This window comes from Temnothorax longispinosus, chromosome 9, assembly GCF_030848805.1.
Source record: "Temnothorax longispinosus isolate EJ_2023e chromosome 9, Tlon_JGU_v1, whole genome shotgun sequence".
In the NCBI taxonomy this organism is placed as follows: Eukaryota; Metazoa; Arthropoda; class Insecta; order Hymenoptera; family Formicidae; genus Temnothorax; species Temnothorax longispinosus.
Window position 1 is genome coordinate 4,019,777 of NC_092366.1, and position 22,360 is coordinate 4,042,136.

Here is a 22,360-nt window from a genome sequence, read left to right on the forward strand (position 1 = left end):
TGACATAGAGCACACTTTATTTCTCAATTAGTATTATAATAATCATTTAGCATTGACCGAAATCGAATATATATATATCGTATATTTTTCTTCAATCGAGTTCAATATAATCGTAGTAGATTAATTTATTACCAATACAAGTGTAATTAATCGTAATGTATTGTCTGAAAGTATCACTGTGTTGCATCCACTGGTCGCCCCCTTCGCACTTCGTCAAAACGGGGATCAACGGGAAACGGCTCGGGGCGGGGGGGTGCGTCCGGGGAGGGCAGGATATTGTCGAGAGGGCACCGATTTTTCTTTTTCTAATAACGCATCTCGTGTCTCCCGCAGATCCCGGATTTTCTGGCGCTTACAAAATATAAGTGGGCCCGGGACACTTCGAGAAACGCGAGATTCGTGCCGATCCCACACGCATACGTGTGCAGGAAGTCGGAGAGACATTTACGTACAGAGGAGAATGCGAGGAAGGAAAAATAGAAAAGAGAGAGAGAAAGAGAGAGCAAGAAGAAGGTAGGGAAAGTGGGAAAACACCAGAAGCTCCTATCTCCGTGACCAAGGATGCTCAGTGATTTTTTTTCTGCGGGGATCGATAGATCCGGCGCGTCCGCTCGATCCCCAAATAGATTAGATTACAATTAGAACGCGGAGAGCTCGTCATGCTCGCCCGAGAAGCACGCGTTTATATTAAAATCATTAAAATATTTCAATATATAATTGTCCACATTTGTTTTCATCTCTCTTTTAAATACATATATTCGAATACAACAAATAAAATGCAGTGAATCGTGTAGATTCAGACGAAGTTAAGTAAAGTATTATCTATTATTTTTAAGATAGTGAGTGAATTTCTACAGAATTATTATATCAACGCAACAATTTTTTCAGTACACTTTATAAAATATAAATAAATATCTACGAAATATTTAAAAACAATATAAAATAAAAATTGACTATACACAAAAGTCCGAGCAGTTTAATAAGCGATTTAAATCTCCTTTCGAAATTATCTTAGATCGCGGAGAGCTAGACAAATATTAATATAAAAATTATATATTAAGTGAAATAAAAACGCGTGTTTCTCGTGCGAAGACGCGCGAACTCGTCGCTGAACAATATTCAACATTTAACAATAGCCAACATTTATAGAATAAGATACCGATTTTAGTATTTATCGTTAAGTTCATTCTCTCTCGCGATCGCGCCAATCTCGCTGCCTCTTTTTTCGTGTTTCTTCTTCTTCCTCTTCATCCGCCATGCCAGATTGCGCGAACCGGTCCACGAACAATCGAACGCAAAGCGCGGACCGACGCGATATATATAAATTAACATAGTATATCACGCAGTAATATAAATTTCTTCCCGCACAAGTAGTAATAGCATATATATGTATATTTCTCTCTCTTCTTCCCCCAGCACAGTGTTTCTCAAATTTATTTCTTCCCATTGCCGATCAGCGAGAATTATCGATCAGGAACGGATTTGTAAGAGTAATTGAGAATATTTAAGCTCGGGTCCTGCAACTAATCAAGCGATCCCCATAAGTCCATTCCTGAAATGTTCGTGACTGCACATAGTATCACAAAGATACCGCCACTTCCTTCTATTTTAAATGTGCAATTGTCTAATTAGGATGCTGTTTTAAAAGATTGACTTTAAATTAAGATTTTAAGCTATACAATTATTTTATTTAAAATATACCTCATGATTTACTAAAATTTATTAAAATTGTATTAAATATTAATTTGTGAAAATTATTAGGTTTTGCTAGGTTTTCGAAAACTACTAACATATTGTCTAGTATCCATATATCTCAATACTGGAAATATCTTATTAATTGCGTAAAATGCCGTAGAATAAAAAAATTCAATTTCTTTTTTAAATTTCCATTGTTCACTGGGGACCTTGAAATTATTAGCTCCGGACCCTGAACAATCCTCATCCGCCCTTAATTCTCTACGCGAGATAATCAGCGTTTTATTGCTATCGTTCTAATTGACAAAGCTTCACCAGTCTCTCATTATATAAACAAAAATCATGATCCCACTGTGATCGAGCTGTGAGGGGTCGAAGTTGTTTCTTCTAATCTCCGGTTATTCGCATCAGAAATTTAATGACCAATTTTTTACCTTCTCTAATTTAGATTTCTGTTATTGTATATAATGCAAGGTTGATTAAAAATTAAACACGTTAATATTATCTATTTGCAAGATAAAGGTTGAAATTAAATCTTCTTAATTTCAACTATCGTTATCTGTTTTGTGTTATTGTATTATTAATATTGCAGCTCGGTAATTAATTTCTGCCCATCGACGAATGCTGGGCGATAATTTCGAACCGTATCGTGCATGTTTATTCATATCCAATTCATATTCTATTTCGCGCAAATTTAAGGAGCTTCCAGAAAGTAATTCCATCATACGGTGACGCACAAACTACACCATGCGAATAACCGAGAGTAAAAATCGTCATTTCCGATGTTCACGTCCGTTCGATGCGGATTTATCGCTTCGCATCGGACAAGATCGTTGGAACGAAAGTGATTCGTAGGCTTCGACATAGTTCGAATCGCCTTTACACAAGAGAAAAATTAATACAAACTTCTAGCAGATTACACCCTTCATGCCCATTAATTAACAGAAGTAGTTATCAGTCATATTCGATACAATCGCCCTTCACTTTTTCGCCCCTCCCTCTGTGCCCCCGTAAATCTTCGCGATGTTTTGAGAAACACTGATCCAGCGATGGCCCCCACCGGCTAAACACCGATGATGTTAAACTCTTAATATTGCACAACATCGATAACACCTCGAGTTCCGAAAGGGATTTCGTTTTATCTCACAGCGATAATAGTGTAGAGGTGAAACTTGCATGCGGACCTCTTTTTTTCCACGTTCCACGACTTGTCCTCCGTTTATTAGTTGACGTCCGTCTCAAGTAAGGACTTAACTGGCGACGGTGATAGCAGCAAGTGATAACATCAATAGTACGTTAATCGATATAGCGATCATAAACTTTAATTATGTTAAACGTGAACGAACGTGCCCTTCGTTATCGGCGTATCGCTCTGCGGGACAAAGAACATTCTCCGATTTGACTGCATCTCTACTACAACTACGTCACTTTAATACTCGTATTATAGGTATTCTAATTCCAACGGAATGTAAGAGATTATCACTAATTTAAGCCATCCGTCTTTCTTCATATCGCGCTACACTACGTACGCGAAAATTCTATCATTTTCTTAAAAATTCTTTAGCTCTACAATCTATTTAGAGAATCTTGCGTTACCGTTCGAAAAATAATTTAATGAACGGCACAAATTATTTGGAAAAGCTGAAACGCTACGAAATCAGATTATCCTACGTCCCCTGCGTATCTGTGTCTTATATCCTATTAACGGCACACTCAATTCGGAAAATGTCCCGAGTCTGAAATCCTTCGATTTAATAGAATCTCGTTCTGAATTCAATGTATATGTATAATCAAGAACGTTTTGCCAGTGCGGCGATTACAATGATATAATAATGACAATAAAATATATGAACAATGATAATGAACAGATAACGCGGTCGGATTTCGCCGTCGCCTCTATCGACAATATGTATACGTGTAAGTAATATACTCTAGTGTCATTACATTATGCTTAGCTGATATCTCGCTCGAAGATTTACCTAAAATCCACGTGGCAACAAATAACCAAGTTCCTTAATTACTTTCATTGTTCTGGCGGTTGAACTCTCATATAAAGTCAGAAAAAGGGGGGGAAAGGAAATCTGACGTCAGGACGCTGCGAAACTATAATTGTTGCCGGGCGCTCATGTAAAACATACTTGATGTATAAACGTTCTGGGTTAAACGGGAAGTTTCTTACTCCTCATTCTTGTTTTACTCTTGCGCTGTGTTCGAAAGTTACTAATTAATTAAAACTATTGCGTCTGGCCATTTTTCAAACATACGAAAAACGATATTTACATTCTAAATAATTAATTAAAATTTTCTTTAAGGCGATGCAAATTATGTAAAAAATATCGTAAAGAACGTCGAAAAAGTTTCGGGCGTGTTGAAAATTCAATAAAAAAACGAAATTTAAAATATAAATATTAATATAAAAAATTAAAAAATGTATTATTTTTCACAATTTCACATAGTTTTAAAAGAGTATTAATATTTCTGCTATAGAAAAAATCTTTCATTATCTTTGTTCCGAAACTGTCACAGCTAAATATTTCAATAATCATCGAGTATTTTTCTGCAATTAAAAATAAATGTGAAATAGTAGTATAGTCACGCGAATACAAAAGACAGTTGATTGAACGTTTCCAATAAATTGATTTTCCATTTTCTCCAAGTTTTGTTTTATCATCAACATCGACCCGGAAGTTTTCTGACAACCGAATTGGATCGTCACTGTCAAAAACAATCAATGCCAGCAACTGTAACATCTATAACAATCACAGATAATGATTTCGTGGAAGAGATTTGCCGCCATTTCGAGGTTCGCTTAAAGTAAATCCTAAACTTCTAGCTAGTATCACCTAGCAATTAATAAAAAAAGGAAAAACGGTGAAAACGAAGAACGAACGGTAAGCAGCCGAAAGAACGGTCGTTTCGACTGAGGAATGGAAATACGAATTGCGGTAACATTATTATTATATATACGAGTACATTACACGAGTAACGAGTTTGCTGCGTCGCGCGGACCAACGCAAAACATGTGCCGCGGTTGAATGATCGAACTCTCGCGAGGAAAGCCGTTTAATTAATTAAGATGATAAATGAGAGTTATGAAGAAACTTATACGCGACTTAGTGGCCAAGAATTCTTTGCGAATGGAGGGCGAGTAAGTAGAGCGGAATAAGACTGCTCCAGCCGCATTAAAATTCACTCTCACGTAACAATTATGTATGTAACAATTAAAAATGCAACAGTTAAAGAAGAATGTCAAGATCACTTAATAGTGTCTTTTATATTGGAAGCTTAATGACTTCTTTTCTAGATTATTATGACATTACTTTATTGAATTATCTAGTACTGATTAGCAATTCGAATTATTCTCTCTTTGATATTAATAATTATATTATTAATATTAATATTAATAATATAAGTATTAAGCGAAGATATAATCAGAATTGACGCCAATTTCGACACAATGAAGTAATGCTAAAGCTAGAAGCCTCCACTTATCTTAACGAGGAATTTAATAACGGCTGGAGTAATCTCATCCCGTCCAAAATCCACAAGCGATACATAATATCCGGACGAAAGTGTAGTTTGCAACAGAACAAACAGAGCGCCGAGTTATCGGCTCGTTACCGAAACGATACGACACTTTCGGCGGTGAAACTAATTAAATGCCAGAAAGGGAACTATCGGAAAATTCGCGCGCTCCGCCATAAATCGTTTCACGCTAGGCTCGATTTTCTTCTTTTGTGCACTCGAACTGTATTTGAAAATATCTCGAAAGCATCTCAACGAGACGGAAGATAATGTAGAAAAGTAGATGAGGAGAGAGCCGCCCTTGACAGTGAACTGCTATCGTAGGTACTTTGATGTGTCTGAGTGTTTGTATATGCGTATGTGTATATATATAATATATATATGTATGTATTAATACAGGTTTCTGCGTGTCTGTATACGTATAATACGTCTATATGTATCTATGCATTCGTGTGCATGTGTATTTCTGCGCGCGCGGTCCTTACGTCAATAAAATACACTATAACATTATATATATATACATTAATATGCGTAACAGGTCTATTCTCGGGGGGAGGGTGGTCTATGGGGAAGGAGGTCTCCGTATAGCTGGCGGGGAGAAAGGTCTAGAGAAACTCGGGATTGTGTCTTGGACGTAAGCTTGAAATCGCAACGTAAGTGACAATAGATAGGTAAGATATGTCGTCGAAAAATCGTCTAGGTTTTTTAGGCTAGCTGGAGAGCAGAATAATCCTGTAATGGTAGACGCTAGTGAACGAATACGCAGGGTCTTTGGCTTCAAAATGCGCGGCGTCCTCTTAGGGTAATGGCACTACGACCTGCACGTAGGTCACGGGGAAGTAACCGGTGCGGCCGTCCAGGCTGCCCTCGAACCAATTGTCGTCGATCTTCTGGGTCAAGGTGATCGTGTCGTTCTCCTGCAAAGCAGATGATGTTAAGATACAAACCTCGTCAATCATTCGCTTCTAAAGAGATCAAGAATCCGAGTAATAAAAGTTCCGATTGATCGAAGGGATTGGAACAAAAACGAATCAAATTCGTAATAAACAAGATTTAAGTATTATAAAATCATGAAATAGATTTTTTTTTAATTGTTTGAAAAGACAGAATATCTTTATGCAATTGTCTGAAGAATATTAAACATTTTTTAAATGTTTTTTAGACTTTTTTGAACAACGGCTCAAGCTTTCGGCGAATAATATCGCATGAGCTTACCTTAAATCCAAGTTCACCGGGATTCTCAGGCTCGAAGTCGTACAGGGCTGTGCAGCACGGCGATCTCTGTGTCAACGGCGTTCTCGCTGGCGATTTGCTCGGCGAGGGCAAGGGTGAAGCTGAAAATAGTCAGCACGAGTGTGCTAAACTGCTAAAAGCCGCGCTAATCTAACGTAAAAAAAAACACGTCGCAGTGTGCGTATCGCATCATACGTTCAAACTACACACTTAACAATCTGCCTTGGTGGTTGTGAAACCATCTCACGCGGAAAAACCGTGTTGCACAAAGCAGCAGTGTGTAATGTCGATTTCTTTCTAAATGCGAAAATAAAACGTGGCCCAAAACGCTCGAGGATACAATTAAACCCCTCGAGTGAAATCAATGCTTAATCATCAATAGAAGCTGCGTGAGCTAATTGAAATCTTTGCGGCAGAAGGAGACAATTCTTTCAATTTCTACATTTTTTGTCTGAAATATCTTAAAGAAAAATATGAGATTTTTCCAAAAAATTATCACTTCTAAAACTAAAAAAAATAGTCAAGTTAAAATACAGGAAAGATTATGTTCCCATATGTTATCAGAAATATTTTACAAAATTGAAATAAATACTTAAATATAAATCCAATTATAATACTTGTAATTTAGTAAAATTTGTATGAATCACTATGTTCCTTCTTGCTCAACTTGGATTTCATTCAATTCATTCGATCTAAAAACTATTCAGCGCAACCCTCTTCTACAGGGTGGCACGACACTATCTAATAAACGTGCATAGTGATCAGTCATCAGCGTCGTTATAGAAAGCGGTGGAAAATCTCATCGAAAGAAAAAGAGAAAGAAGAAAATTGCGCAGTCGGATCGGTCGCACCAACAGCCTCGATTATCAATCCTGATTTTGGACTCGACATCCTGTTTCTGGATCATTACTAGACAGAGCGAGAAACTTTAGGCAATTACGGTGGACGTTAAGCGCCCTTAACAGCGCAACAATTGGTGCAACCGCCCTCTCGCGCGGTCTCGAAAAGGAATTTGTTTGTTCGCCGGACAGAGAGACGAGGAAACCCCCATGCAAAGTTTACCATTGGTAGATTGTGGCGGGTTTCCGGCCGGAAATAGCTCGAGCTGCGAGCGCTTCCCGTCCGCGAGCGGAGAGCCGGCCCGACTTGACCCTACAGTGTGTCAAAAGGACAGACAGGTATGCCACATTATACACACAGCACAATCGGAGGAAGAATAGGGTGACGGTATGACAATGTGGCGAGAGTGTGCGTGTGTACGTATGTGTGTATTTCGCGCGCAATCGCAGAGGTCGATCCTTGAGAGATTAACATCCGATACCCGTAATTGATAGTACAATGAATCCGTCTGTTTAGCGCGGATCCGCGATTTATCTCTTGCGACATCTTAATCGAACATCGAACGTTCCAATTAACTTTTCAAGGAAGCTTGATTTATATTGCAATACTTGAATCCGTGTTTAAATTAAACGACTCGTATCCGGTTCAGTTTTGACTTAAGTTCGCAGTAGAGTTTGTACGTGCGGAAAAAAAATGAAACAGAGAATATTAGACACACATCTCGCCGAATATTTTGCGAGAGGCGTTAGACGTTCCATACAGGGTAAAAGAGACAGGAGAATGCAATATATTGGTCAATGTAGTACGTAGGGTATAGTACGTAAACGCCACCCTCCCTCTCCCCCTCGGGCATGACAGAAAGAGAATAAGGAATGAGAAACAGTTAACAGCCAGACCACCCGAGTGTCGTCGCGTGGTGTAGTGGAGTATTTGTGAAATGCATTTTACCGTGAAGAGAGAAGTTCCCACCGTTCATATGGTCCAGCGTCAATCCACTGTCCACGTGCAGATCCGCCAGTGTCTTCGGCACGAATTCCAACTTTGGTCGATTTGCGGCCTCTTCTTTCCTGAAGAGTTAAGACATTTATCCGTGAGCAATATTATTGCCAAGAAATGATTGCCACCATTCACATGCATAGACACAAAAACGGATAACTGGATCTTCTTTTACGCAAGAGATTTGCTTATTTATTTAGCTGTGAAAAGATATATTTAATATAACGCGCTTTATATTAATATTTTATCAGAATGAATCACTTTTACTTCGCCAGTCAAATAATGAACAACAATGGAAATATTAATCGACTCTACTGGCCATTATAATCGCCAAGACAATATGACCACGATTTGGTTCGATTATCGTCATCTAATCTTTGATACTTATATATAAGTATCTCATTTATAATTAATTAAATTTATTGCGAAAAATATTACCTCAGCCAGGGTTCGAACCTGGAACCTCCCTCATTTCGTGATGGGTGTCGTACCAATTCGACCATTGAGGCATGTGATAATATTTATCGCAATAACCTGTATTAAACTAAACAATATTATTCCAACCATAGTAACTGCGCGCCGACGATAATCGAACCAAATCGTGGTCGTATTATCTTGGCGATTATAATGGCCAGTAGAGTCGATTAATATTTCCATTGTTGTTTAATATTTCATATTAATATTTTTTATTAATATTTTATATTAATACTTTATATTAATACTTTATATTACGCTTTATATTACGAAAAAATATTCGTAAATTAAAACGAAATAATTGAGTATGCATGTAACTTTTTTAATTTAAATACTCATTTTTAATTCGCGCATTCGAGAAAATTATGGAAATCAGTTTCGTATTTGACACATTCGATTTTTATAACGATTTTTAATTGCGCCATATGATCAGACATACTTTTCGAAGAGTATTTCCGTCAACCCTTTCAGGACCTCGGTGCACTGTTGATGATATTCGAGAAGAGCTTCGCTGAAAGTTGCCAATTGTGCCACTTGTTCGACCTGCAAAAGAACGACGTAAGAATCACGATCTGTGGCGCAACGCGCAACATCTCGGATTAGCAACAACGACTCACGTCGTTCTCCAGCAGATTGAACATGCCCATCTGCGCCAGATGGAGGCTCTCCGCGAACTTCTCCTCGGCCTGACGAATCTCGTCGTCTGAAACGTGAGAACCTGTTCGCAAACGGTCGCCCCGCCAACGGCATTAAAAAGGTTGCACTACTGGGATTGCTTCATATTCTAAATCTAAACACTTATACAGTATAGCGGGGTACAATAAAGAAGCGTAATTAGCTCTACGAGCGCGCAAATGTAATTTAATGCTATAAAAAACCGTGTTTAATTAAGTGCCGTTGAGCGCTTTGATAAAATTATCATTTCTAAAACTAGCAACAATGCATGAAGACTGTGCGGCACAACAGTTTAAATTTTTTATTTAATTTAGAAATATATAATTAAGAAGCGTATTTTAGGAATATTTAAAAATATCTTTCGAAAACATCTTTTTAAAAAATCCAAAAAATATCCTACATTTTTGTTCTATGCAGGTTTATCTTCTAAATTTTTTTTTTTTGAAAAATTTACAGGAAATTTACGGTAGAAGCATACTGATCGATAATATGTAATAAATTTCCAAAAATACGGGATGTAAGCTCAAAATGGCACGTAATGGAAGTCATACCCGCATATGGCGACGAAGTGCCCGATCGCGCTGGACTTCCAACATGCGGACTGACGGATCTCTTTCCGGTCGCTAATAATTAAGCGATTGCCAAAAACAGATATCACATCAATCATCAGCAGAAAGCGCAAATTCATTCGGAGCAAATAACACAAAAGAATCGCGACCGCGGAAAACGTATCAATAAATTCAAATTAATAGTTCAAATAGCATAAAAGCGAAGTATATAAAACTTACAAGAATTGTTATTAGGTGTATTTAACGCTATAAAAAAAACCGTGTTTAATTAAGTGTCATTGAGCACTCTGATAAAATTATCATCCCGCCCAACGATCGAGAGTGTCAATATTAATTTATTTTGCGCCATATACACACATCGGCAGTATTTACTTATAAAAGTGTTAATTAAATCCAATTATCTATTATTCTGAACAAATTAAAAATACCGAGTATACTTTGGCTGTTATGTCGAAATTCGTTTAATTTTAACGGACTTGGATCTAACAATTATTACACCCAATATGTTATTCTTATAAAATATTATATATGTAATATAAAGTAATATATCAATATCGTATCATTTGTAAAAAAAAAAAAATTTATTGAGTTACATGATTTAAAGATATTAATACGTTTAATATTTATATAAACTGCAAGTACACGGATAAATATTCTGTTAACCCACTGCACACATTTTTTTCTGTATTTTTAGCGCTGCAGTAAGCGAGCTAATCGTGTCAAAAATAATTTTCTCTGTATAAAACGGACATAAAAGAAAAGTATTCTTTTCGCGTTCTACTTTCAAGTCCATATTATAACGCTGATTTGTAATTCTATTTGATCGTGCTCATGCAACGCAGCATGCGAGCAAGGGATCGCCTTTCTATCGCAAAAAAAAAAGAGTTGCACCACCGGCATCATCTACTCATGCAACGATTTTATCGTGACAATCCTAATCTACAGAGGCGAATCATGTACGAAACATAATTCTATTTTCCCACACGCATGCCGACAATGGGAGACGAAGCTGTCTTCATAAAGAGCCTAAAAACCCACCGACGTTACGCTGGAAAAGTATAAGTGAAGAATCGAAATGGAAATTGCCTGAAAATCTCGAAAGTGCAAGAATAACGATCGATATAATCGTCAAAACGGATCGTTCGTCAGCATCATATTAAATAATGCTGAAATTTGTATAACAAAAAGAAAAAAGTATCGAGCAATTAAAATTATGTCGTAGTAAAAGATATAACTCACAAAGATGAGAAAAAAAGAGTTCAAAACTTTGATTTTTATGCAGGTCTTCTTTTTTTAAGTACATTTACAAAAATGTATAATAAAATGAATGAATAAAAAAAAGCGTCGTTCAAAAACGACATCTCAGCGGTTCTTTTTTTTTTTTCACAAAGAGTAACGCGATCATTCTCTTTATTCATCACGTCTCTCTTTCGACAATTGCTCGTACTTAACTGCGAGTTTTTCTCCGTCGGAGGAAAATAATCTCCGCTTTGGTCACGAGACTTTTATCTCTTCGACAACGACGATTTCGCAGTTTGTGACCTTTCGCCGTTATAGCAGTCCCGGCAATACCGTCTTTCGCGTTTTCTTTTACAACACCGTCATCTCGAAAATCACGAGCGCGTGCGGCCACAGCTCCTCTCCCATCACGCGTCGAAGGGCGCGTTCGCCCGGCGTCATTACAACACGGAGTACCATGTTACAATTCCGTCACGGTTTTTATTTCAACTCATCACACGTAGTCGCATCGCGAGCGACGACGACGTGTTCGTGGCAAGGACACGCGCGACGACGGCCGCGGCCGCGGCGCGGGCGGCCTGCTCGCGCGCGCCTGAATAAATCAATAGGAGCGCGGAAACGCGAGAGAGAGGACGAGAAGCGAGGGTAACACGCAAGGGGGAAAACCTCAACGTACCTTTCGCCTGGCGTCTTCGCTTGCAATCGAAGTCCAGTCTACGGCCTTGCAGTTTCTTCCGATGGTGCTGAAATCAACAACGAAATCGAAGATGATCGTACGCGTGCGAGAGGAGCGTGAAGAGAAGCGGCGCCTAGCCGAGCGCGACTATACACAACTTTTCCAATAACCGTACCATCACTTCTTTGAGATCCTTGGTCTGCAGATGGTGCAGCGGCTCGAGGAAGTTCTGCTTGATGTTATCGTCCAACGAATACTTGACGTCCGCCATCTGCTTCATGGCTTCGCCCATTTCAATGAGAGCCTGGGCTGTAAGGATTGATAAAAGTGGAGCGGACGGTAAGGTGAGACGCTTAGACAATACGACCTATCGATCCTCGATACGTCTTCCTTTCTTTAATATTAAAATGTCACTAAACCCCGCTGTGAAAACATTTAACTCGTGTAAAGACATTTTTTTTCATTATCTGAAATTGTCAGATGATTCTTATCTCCTGCCAAAAAATTGTCGCGTACAAAAAAGAATGATATATTTTTGTAGAAAAGGAAAGAAGAAAATAAAAATCTTTAAACGATATAAACGAATAAAAATCTGTTTTGCAAAAATAATAACAATATAGTCGTCTTATTGAAAATAATTTTAAGAGGCGCGATTCCTCGCGAACGAGAACATTTTTAGACAAGAAAGTGCGGATTGAATTTCTCCACGAAAAACGGTGAAAAATCGCGCAATCGTCGAGTTTAAACTGCATGTACCGAAAATGCTGTCCTCGCCCATTTTCTTGCCATAAGTGAGCATGCAATCGCCAAGTACACCTTCCGGCTGAGGATAAGTGGACGCCTTCGCCTGACCGCTGAGTTTGCTGATACCCTTGACTGCAGCCATCTTCGCCCTCGCCGTTGGGTTTGGTTGAAGGAACTCCTTCGTCTTCATCTGCAGCTCCTCCACGAGCTCGTACGTGACGTCTGTTTTCTATATACATGATGTTTATATGAAGCCTTCGTTCTCTTGTCAATTCACTTCGTCGAGAACGTCAAGGAATTCTTTATGAAGCTGTGAAATTATATTCGCGATACGCACGAAATGGATTATCGATTCAAGAGTATAGTAATAAGACAACTCATTTGAGAGACTATTGCTCTTCTCGGAATAATACTTCCGCAAAATCTAATAATGCATAAATTCGGGGCATAAATTCCAAAAACATTATCCTCTTTTTTTTTAATTATCCTTTTATTTATTATACAGTTCTTTATTCTCTAATTACGTTAAATTTATTTACTTATATAATTTAGAGCATTCTTCACATTTAAGAATCGAGAAGATCCAATTCATTTCGGCAAATCTTTACATTGAAAAGGTTTTTTTTTATTAAATAACTCTTGTATAAGATTTGGGTTATACATTCTTATCTCAAAATTAAAACTGTTATCGAATTCTAAAAACAGTTTTAATAATATGAGAACGCACACAGAAAATCGTAATCAGAAAATTAAAAGCGCTTACAAAGGTGCAGAATTTACAAACGGTTCTCGACATAAATTATATCGCGTTATCTATGTTATGACGAAGTTAAAAAGCGAAGTATTCTAGAAAGGAACCGGCCGCGGCGGTAAGAAGTTTTTCCAGAACTTCGTTTTATAACACAGTCAATCTCGCGACTTCTGGCTTCTGGCTTCATATAACAGGAAAACGTCAAGAAAACGTTTTGAAAGACAGATAAAGATCCTCAGCGAAGCCAGAAAAAAGCCAGGCAAAATCTTTGAAATTCAGTAATAATGCCAGTAAATAGAACATGCTAGTCATCTCATCGTTCCTGACGTTCTCACAAAGGAACCGTGCGAAAATGTGACGCCTCATCTCACAACACACATACATCTTAAGAGAGACAGGAGAGGGAGAAAGAGAGAGATGGATACGAAAATACACTACTCACCCTCTCCATATCCACGAAATCGACGTCGAGCTTCGTTCCCTCCGCTCCGCCCATCTTCTCCGTCATGTACTGCAAGAGAGATCCGTTTATCCTTAGCTTAAAATCTATAGCTGCTGAATGAATAACGCACTTTACCCATTTTACAAATCTCTTAATCCGACCTGATAAGATCGCGTGAAAGATGTGCTTGTCGAAACTTGGGTCGATTTGATTTGACAAAATTTCTCGAGACTTATTTACTCTCAAGCACTCAAGTGAGATAGGTACATCACGAAAGTCATCGACATTTTATTCTTCTATTTCAACGAGCGTTTCGTTGAATAATTTATGTTGAATAATTTATGTTAAGTAGTAATAATAGGTTTAAAATTTACTCGTTTATTGCCTGAATTGCTTTAATTATAAGCGTAGAATTTTTGTTCTCAATAAAACTTTAGAGACTTTATCTGGATATATTAGAACTCTTGAAAGAAAAGATATAAATCGAAAATAAACGTAAGCGTAAGCATACAGAGATTTACGATAATTTAAAACTCCGAAAATTTTAATATTCAAAAATAAAAAATTTTAAGAATTATTAAAAAACGACAAATTTTTAAAAACCATCGGATTTAAAAGAGTCAAAAGACTGATATGTGCGTATTTTACTTTTAAAAACTTCCGTCAATCTTAATATCTCGGTCGAGGATTTCACGCTTGTATGATTACTGCCCCGTACGAACGAGATCGTTTCCGAAAATGTCTTCTTGGATTACGTAAACCGCGCTACGAATGCGAGAATATAATATTTCCACGGACCACGTCGGTTGGACGAGAGGTCAGCCAATCGCTCGTAAATCGGGATCGTCCTGAAAAGCGGCAGGAGATTTCCTCGGGATACTTCCAACTTCCGACAAGGGGATATCTCCGGAGAGAGAAGTCAGGAGCTAAGACTTTGGAGAAGAGTATTACGGAAAGCGTATACACAGAGAGGGGAGATGTTAATGGCAGAGAAAATATCATCGACAAGGGAGGAACGGTTCTTTCCTCGATCAATAATACACCCGCAACAATAATGCCCGTCGATCTGCCAAGACCTACGAAATATATCGCTCCCTGTCTTTGCCAATGGCAATGGTGAAAAAAGGACACGCATATCCTGCCAAGGCTCTGGAAAATAGGTCAGATAAATTGGCATGCGAGCGCATACGCAACACGAACGACTGTACCAATTTCTGCTAAACGAAATTTCAAGTGTTTGCTTCGAGATTACTCCAAAACTCCGATGAGCTCCATCAATTATATTTTATTGAATTAACTACTCACGCGTGTCAAAGTTACGTACATTACCGAATTTAACGGATTTAAAACATAAATATCATACAAAATTGTTTTCGATATTTTACCGATAAATCAAATTTCATACATCAATCATTATCAACATTTGCTAATTACCTATCTGCACAAGATCAAATTTTTCTTACAAAACTTGAGTTCTGTGTTATCTAAAAGATTGTAATATAACACTATATGTAATGTATCATACATGATGTATAAAAAAGTTTGCTAAAGTATAATAATTTGATGATGGCAACACTGCAAAATTAAAAGTCAAATTGCACCACAGTATCAAGATTAACTAACGGGGTTAACGATCTCTTTGTCTTTCTTCCTTCCACCTTCTCTGTTTTTTTTCTCTCTCTCTCTCTCTTTCTCTTTGCTTTCTCTTTTCTACTTAAAAATTTCTGTAGTACACACAATGAGTTAAAAAAAAGTTACATCAAAGTTAGCTATCGGTATTCTTCTCTAAGCTCTTTTAAAGTCCTCTTCTAAGTGCATTTTGAGCGCGTAACTCAATTTTGTTCACGCAAATTCAAATATTTACCCCGGTAAGGAGCAACTAGAATTCTCGACAATCGCAAGAATATCCAATCAATTCGCGATGTCTCATTCTATCTAAAAAAAAAATCAATTTCTTTGTATATGAACAAATATAATGTCGATGTATAATGCCGTGCGATTTGTTTTTTCCTGTGAAATCAATTGTATGCAAAAAGAAAGAGAGTAAAGGACACGGAAATGGTATCGTACGTTTAATCGTGCTGAGCGGCGAGCTTTGCAAGTGGGATTACTCGCAGGAGAAGAAGGGACAGAAAAAGAGACAGAGAGAGAGAGAGAATGAGAAAGACCCTGACCCATTTAACGACGACCCACTTCCAGAGATGTGCACAGGGACGCCGTCACTCGTATCCCAGTAAACGCCATCCTGGAGTAAATTTGACCCACATCGCGTCTCTCGCAATGTCGCGCGCTTTATACCGACGGACGAGCATCCAGTTTCCGGCGATTTAGAATCGCGCCTATGAAATATTATGATGGATGTCTCCATAAACATCATCCCGACACGGGAATCATAAAATTTGAAAATTTTCTGTGGTATAAAGGAAAAAAGTTTAGGTTTTTTTTCCTTCTTCAGAAAAACTGTTACACTAAATTTGTGCTGTAAAGCAGATATCGTAACGTGGCAAAATATCTGTTATTTGTTGCAAAAAATTGCTTTATTACACTTAGATTAAATTATGTACAAACATCCGTGTTTCTATTGCAATTAAATTTATAATAGCCCGTAATTGTATTAATAATATTGTAAAATAACGTAAATGGAAAATGGAAAATGGGCCTCGTGAGCAATCACGTATAATTCTTTTCTTTATTCCAGGAAAGAAGAGAAATAAAACTACAGGATCTCTATTAAGATTTCATGAATTACAAATTATATACATTCTAGATTTGTGTTAAGACCGGTTCTATTTGTAACCGTTTCTCTAACGACTTCGATAACGTGGATGACGTAAAAATATAATTGGAAAAGCGTCATCGGCGAGATTGAAACCCCGAAGGAGCGATATATTTATAACCGATTCATAACTCTTGCAACGAGCGGAAACTTAAAACTCGATCGGCTTGAATAAGATCTAAATTTTAACCGCCGCCCGCGCCGGTGCAGTCGCAGTTTGTATCGCAAAACTCTTAACACACATTCGGCGCGGACTCGCGTCGCTCTTTCGGCTTTAAAGCGCCTTTAAAGTAAGGTACCCGTGTTACGGATTCGATAAGGGTGTCGATCTACATAAGGATTGATTGCGCCAGTCAACTGGCACATTCGTGCCTGAACGAGACCTTTGCACTCGCATTAAAGCAGCAACCAGATTGACCGGTACGAGCATCGAATTTCACAGACGTGTTCGCTCTTGGGCGATACCGAGTCGAGATTAGAATTACACATCCACGAACCGTATATCCCCGAGATAAAAAGAGAAACAAGTCAGAGAATCTGTCCCTTAAAAAGAGACGACCAGGACATTTCAGTATTTAAATATTGTTAATCGGAATATTATTCATTACATTTAATTTCACTAAATGTCAAGTGCCAAATATAATTCAAAAACCTATGGAGTGAAATTATCCTCTCTGTATTAATTTCATATTATTTTTGATATAATATTGATTAAAACGTATTGAAAGCAATCGACTCGTTTACATCAATTAATTCATAAATTTTTCCTGTCATATTGTACCTCTTATTTTACAATGTTTGTATCTCGCTGCAAACGTATATATTTACCATTAATGTTACGATAGCATTTGTGGTTTCAACTACAAATAATATTTTTCATGTGAGAACAACAATTTAAAAATATTATTTATATAAATATTTTTCCGAATAATTTATAAATAGTGATTCATTGTTTTATTAAATTATATAACCATTTGATTGACGTCGAACGCACGTGTTTATTGTTACCAAGGACGATGTATGTACCTACTACCTTTAAATCTCTCGTATGTGCGCGCACATACGGGATCGAATCAAATTTCAGGCAAACACGAGAACATGCGGAAAAGCGGAGCACACATTCTCGAAAGCTCGCACGGTCGATCGGCTCGTAACATCATCGGCGAGTTCACGACATCGCGCCGTAAAAATATCCGTTCGCCATCGTCCTACGATAACGATAACATCGATAACGACGAACAGGACATCCGGCGATATTGCGGGGTTCGATCAGGCGGCGGCATAACAACGCGACACATCACACAACGGTGCGACGATGCACTTAAAGCCCCCACATTCGCCGCACCAGCCGCGCACATATATCGTGGCGAATGCAATTAGGGCACATAAAGTGAGGTAGGCACGTGCCATGCGGGCGTGCATATACGCGTGCGTGCGTGCGATTCCAGGGTTTTTCGCGCCACGAGATAAACATACAATTTTCGTCGAGGCGCAATATGGTGAGCACGCGTTATTTACGATGCGCAGTAACGCTGTCGAACTATCGCTTTATATGCGAAAATAGATGTATGTATACAACGATAGCCGGAAGCGCCTTCAATAAATCGTAGTAGCTAGCCAGTGGTTGCGAATAAAATGCCGGTATTCATATCAAATTATAAATAATTAAATATAATCGCTAATACAACCATGAATTTATCTTCCTCTCTCTCTCCTTCTTTTTAAACTCTTATGATTCTGCTTTAATAAATACATTTATTAAAGTTGAATTATTTATTTATTATAAAATTTATTATTATATTAAAGTACAATGAATATGTTAATAAATATTTTAATTACTACATGGAGAAACCAAGCCGAGCTTCCAAAAAATTCCTATATTAAATATAAGCGTTAAACCATGAATATAACGTAATAAATAGAATGAGATAAAATCGAGGAATCCACCTGTTCTAGCACGAAATGATAAAAGCTCATTTAATTAATATTTATTAATTTTTATTTTTATTGCTTTTATTTAATTGAACAAAATTTTTTACTGGATACATCTTAAAATAACATGGCATTTGTCAAAACGCGTTGGCGCGTTAAAACTAGTTTGGATGCAGATATCTCGCCGGGGCGCATCGATCGGTGCTTCTCGTTTATTATAAATATTCGAAGGTGGTGTGCACAATTAAGGATGCAAAGGTCAGAAGCTGCGGCTGCCATCATCGCGCATCACCGAGAATTTCGGTAGCCGCGGATCGTGCCGTTCCCGAGAAGTTACCTAGTCGACAGTTTAAAACTGCTCGTTACACAATCGTGCCTCAGGCGGCAGGCAATAATTCGCATTGTTTCGCACGCCGCTCGCACACTTTTCGCTCTCCGCTCGCGCCTCGCCGCCGTCAACGGAAGACATGGATTTTCATTTGACATTTGCGACGGCCCGCAAATGCGGTAATTAAGGCCAGGATAACATCCCGCCAACGCGAGACGCGACATCCCTTGGAAACTGTATTAAAACTTAGGAGAGTTTTCCTTACGCTCAATTCTCTGGGCAAAAATCAAGATACATGGCAAAATCCACCGTATCAAGTCTGTACATAATGAAAAGTAAATGGAACAGCTACGAAGAATTAACTTTATAGTTATTATTTTATTGTTTATTCCCTGTGTCTTGTATTTAATTTTATCGTTTTTAAATTTAATTTACTTCTATACTTTCTGTATTATTAAGGAAGAAATACAGAAGTAAATTAAATACAAAGATAATAAAATGAAATATAAAGGTATAAAATAGATAATGAAATAATAACTAATTTAATTCTTCTGTGGATTCTCTGTGGAATTTCGTAAATCATAATATTAATTGCGGAAAGCGCGGTAACTGTATCGGTAACTTTTATCGATATTTCCCCTCGGAAAACAAACTGACGCATTTGCATAATAGCAAATAGTACTTTACCGTGTACCTGCAACTGCGAGCGGCGCATGGGAATAATTGCAGCAATTTTCATTATTACGTCTCGACAATGCACACGGTAGAAATGCCATATAGGCAGAATTTCGCACGACACATAAGCGCGTGGATCGCGCCTCGTTTAACGCGAAGCGCAGAGAGCCTCGCGTCTTTAATGTTAAGAATTTCATAATCAAGTTTTCCACGGTATTTAGAGCGTAAGTTACGCATGACGCATATGTTCAACGAGATATTTCCATCGTAGAGATTTTCGCCGTCAAGGGCAAATAATTGCACAATTAACTGAAAGATACTAACGCAAAGACAGGTATATTAAGCTGTCTGAGCCAAATTATCAAAACACAAAAAATTTTATATGGAATTAATTTGCTAATTATTTGTTATTTTTTGCTTTTAAAAGTAATTTTTTTGCTCCAGCTATTAAAAAAATTACAAAGTTAAGATTAACCTATCCAGCCATTGTAAAAAAAACATATACATAAGTTAAAGCAAAACGTTAATAATACCAAAATTATTTGCTACTTTTTTGCTATTTTTTGGTTGCAAAAGTAATTTTTTTGCTCCAGCTTTTAAGAAGACATCAAGATAAAAAATGCGGCGCTTAAGAGTAAAGCACATTAAAGAAAATAATTTCTCGCATTATTATAGCATCAGAATGTTCCCTGAATTATTCGCTCTCAAGATATCTAAGTCTCGAATTTTTTGCTCGCAAAATAATTTAAAAAAATTTATATTTTACTTATTATAAGTCTGTTTCCCTTTCTAAAAAAGGCATGTCATCGATACTTGAATCTATCGAAGTATTGTTGTCAATACTTTGCGATGTCGATTGGTTCTCTTACTGCGCTTATTTCATGATCATCTGTCATGTCACATATTTTGACAGTTTTGTGTATCAAAGGGTTAATATTGTAATGTAACAGTAATGTAATAGATAAGTAGCGCATGCGCGCGCGTAGTGCATGTCTGTGTGATGTCTGATGGTATATAAAATATCTCGTTTTTTTATTTTTTCTATATTCCTATTAGCTATAGGAATAATTTATTGCTTTGACTTATGTATATGCTGTTTTTTACAATGGCGTGGCAGCTTTAATCTTAAGCTATTCAGCTCTTCGTAACTTTTTAATAGCTGGAGCAAAAAAAATTACTTTTAAAAGCAAAAATAGCAAATTAATTCTATATAAAATTAATTCTATATAAAATCCAACCCTTTGTAAATTTTTAATAGTGTGAACAAAAAATAGCAAAAAAGTAGGAAATAATTTTGGTATTATTAATTTATTGTTTTGACTTATGTATATGCTGTTTTTTACAATGGCTGGATAGCTTAATTTTAAGCTATTCAGCCCTTCGTAACTTTTTAACAGCTGGAGCAAAAAAATTACTTTTAAAAGCAAAAATAGCAAATTAATTCTATATAAAATTTTTTCTGATAATTTGCCTTAGATAGCTTAATATACCTCGCACAGACCATGCGGGTCAACCACGCCCACGCAAGCACACTGTGATACAATTACGCTTAATCTTGTATAATTACGAGGTATTATTCGAAATAATAGATTCTAACAAGCTACTTCGAATCAAAAGCAAGATTATCAAAATAAATGGTATATTAATTCTCATTCGTTTGACAAATTTACGCTTATTGTCAGTATTAGTGTTACGCCGTTTTTATATATATTTATTCAAGTAAAAATAAATTAGATAGTGTCTGATGTTTTGCACTTCCAATTTAACAAATATGTAATAATTTATCATTTTGTTATATCTCCGAGTTTGTTATGTCTCACCGGATGTTGTTTCTATTTTGATGTGAAATTCTTTGTACTTTTTAATTTTGAAAATCTGCACGACCTCGTTTCATTAAAGGATCATTATTGATTCGTTAAGCATGTCTCTTTCAATTAACAATTAGCCGTAAATTCGTCACGGTCTGGCTGCGACTTTAGTATTGAGAGCAAGCAGCAGCAACCAGTTACCAGTTCTTCTCTACTCGTCATTTCAAGATTAAACGTGACAGCGTGATAATGCCGCGGCTGCAGTTGATACGAAAATTCTCCGCACATAGCATGCTGGACCAAATGATAACTCGCATCAACCAGTTGTCAAACTTGGCTTTCTCAGTAACATTCCAATAAATGAATTGTGTAAAACATGCATTATTTTCCGCGCTTGAACGCGAAAAAACAATCGCGTTATCTGCTAATGGAAAGAAGTATTTTCCTGTTGATGTAAAAAACGTATACTACACTACGCGATATTGCCCGTAATTCTGAGATTCCCCCTCTCGTGTTTCACGCATTCCAGACTCGTAGATTTCTATCCTCGGATTCTGAGATCCTCCGCGAGAGAGATTCTCCAATAATAAAATTCCCACATGTACATCGAAAATTCTCGTGGAATGCCGGAGGACATCGATTTCACCGACGCAAGGACAATTCGTGTAATAATATTTCACGTGATAACAATTAATCTGCGTTTCGCAGATCTCGAGTTTCGGAGAGCTCGTTTGCTTGGGTTTTCTCGATTACATTAGCTGTTGCGGGGAGCGTCGCGGTGACGCCGGGTAAATCTGGCTGCGTTACGCGAATATCACGAATTTCCCGACGACGCGTAATCGCATTAAGACACCGCGCGTTTCGCGGGGAACGGACGGCGTTGGCAGTCGAAAGTTCGCGACGCCTAAGTAGCAATCCATCGCCAGTAATTGGAGTAATGTAGCCCGAGAGTCGTCGTTAATGTGGACGATTAAACTTTCAA

General features: G+C 37.5%; 1 protein-coding gene across 8 annotated transcripts in view; it reads right to left on the reverse strand.

The window, feature by feature from the left end:
• Endoa (SH3 domain containing GRB2 like, endophilin-A) overlaps positions 1-22,360 on the reverse strand; it is a 35,386-nt gene continuing 13,026 nt past the window's right edge. For 2 of the 8 annotated variants that reach the window (XM_071789109.1, XM_071789110.1), the window contains exons 3-13: positions 13,860-13,928; positions 12,679-12,895; positions 12,098-12,231; positions 11,923-11,989; positions 9,990-10,061; positions 9,381-9,481; positions 9,203-9,306; positions 8,242-8,360; positions 7,516-7,605; positions 6,436-6,554; positions 1-6,137 (exon numbers count right to left, since the gene is read on the reverse strand). In XM_071789109.1, the coding sequence (XP_071645210.1) occupies positions 6,018-6,137; positions 6,436-6,554; positions 7,516-7,605; positions 8,242-8,360; positions 9,203-9,306; positions 9,381-9,481; positions 9,990-10,061; positions 11,923-11,989; positions 12,098-12,231; positions 12,679-12,895; positions 13,860-13,928 (1,212 nt within the window). In that variant the 3' untranslated portion in view covers positions 1-6,017. The remainder of the gene's footprint in view (positions 6,138-6,435; positions 6,555-7,515; positions 7,606-8,241; positions 8,361-9,202; positions 9,307-9,380; positions 9,482-9,989; positions 10,062-11,922; positions 11,990-12,097; positions 12,232-12,678; positions 12,896-13,859; positions 13,929-22,360) is intronic. The other 6 variants (XM_071789111.1, XM_071789112.1, XM_071789114.1 and 3 more) reach the window with 6 other exon arrangements.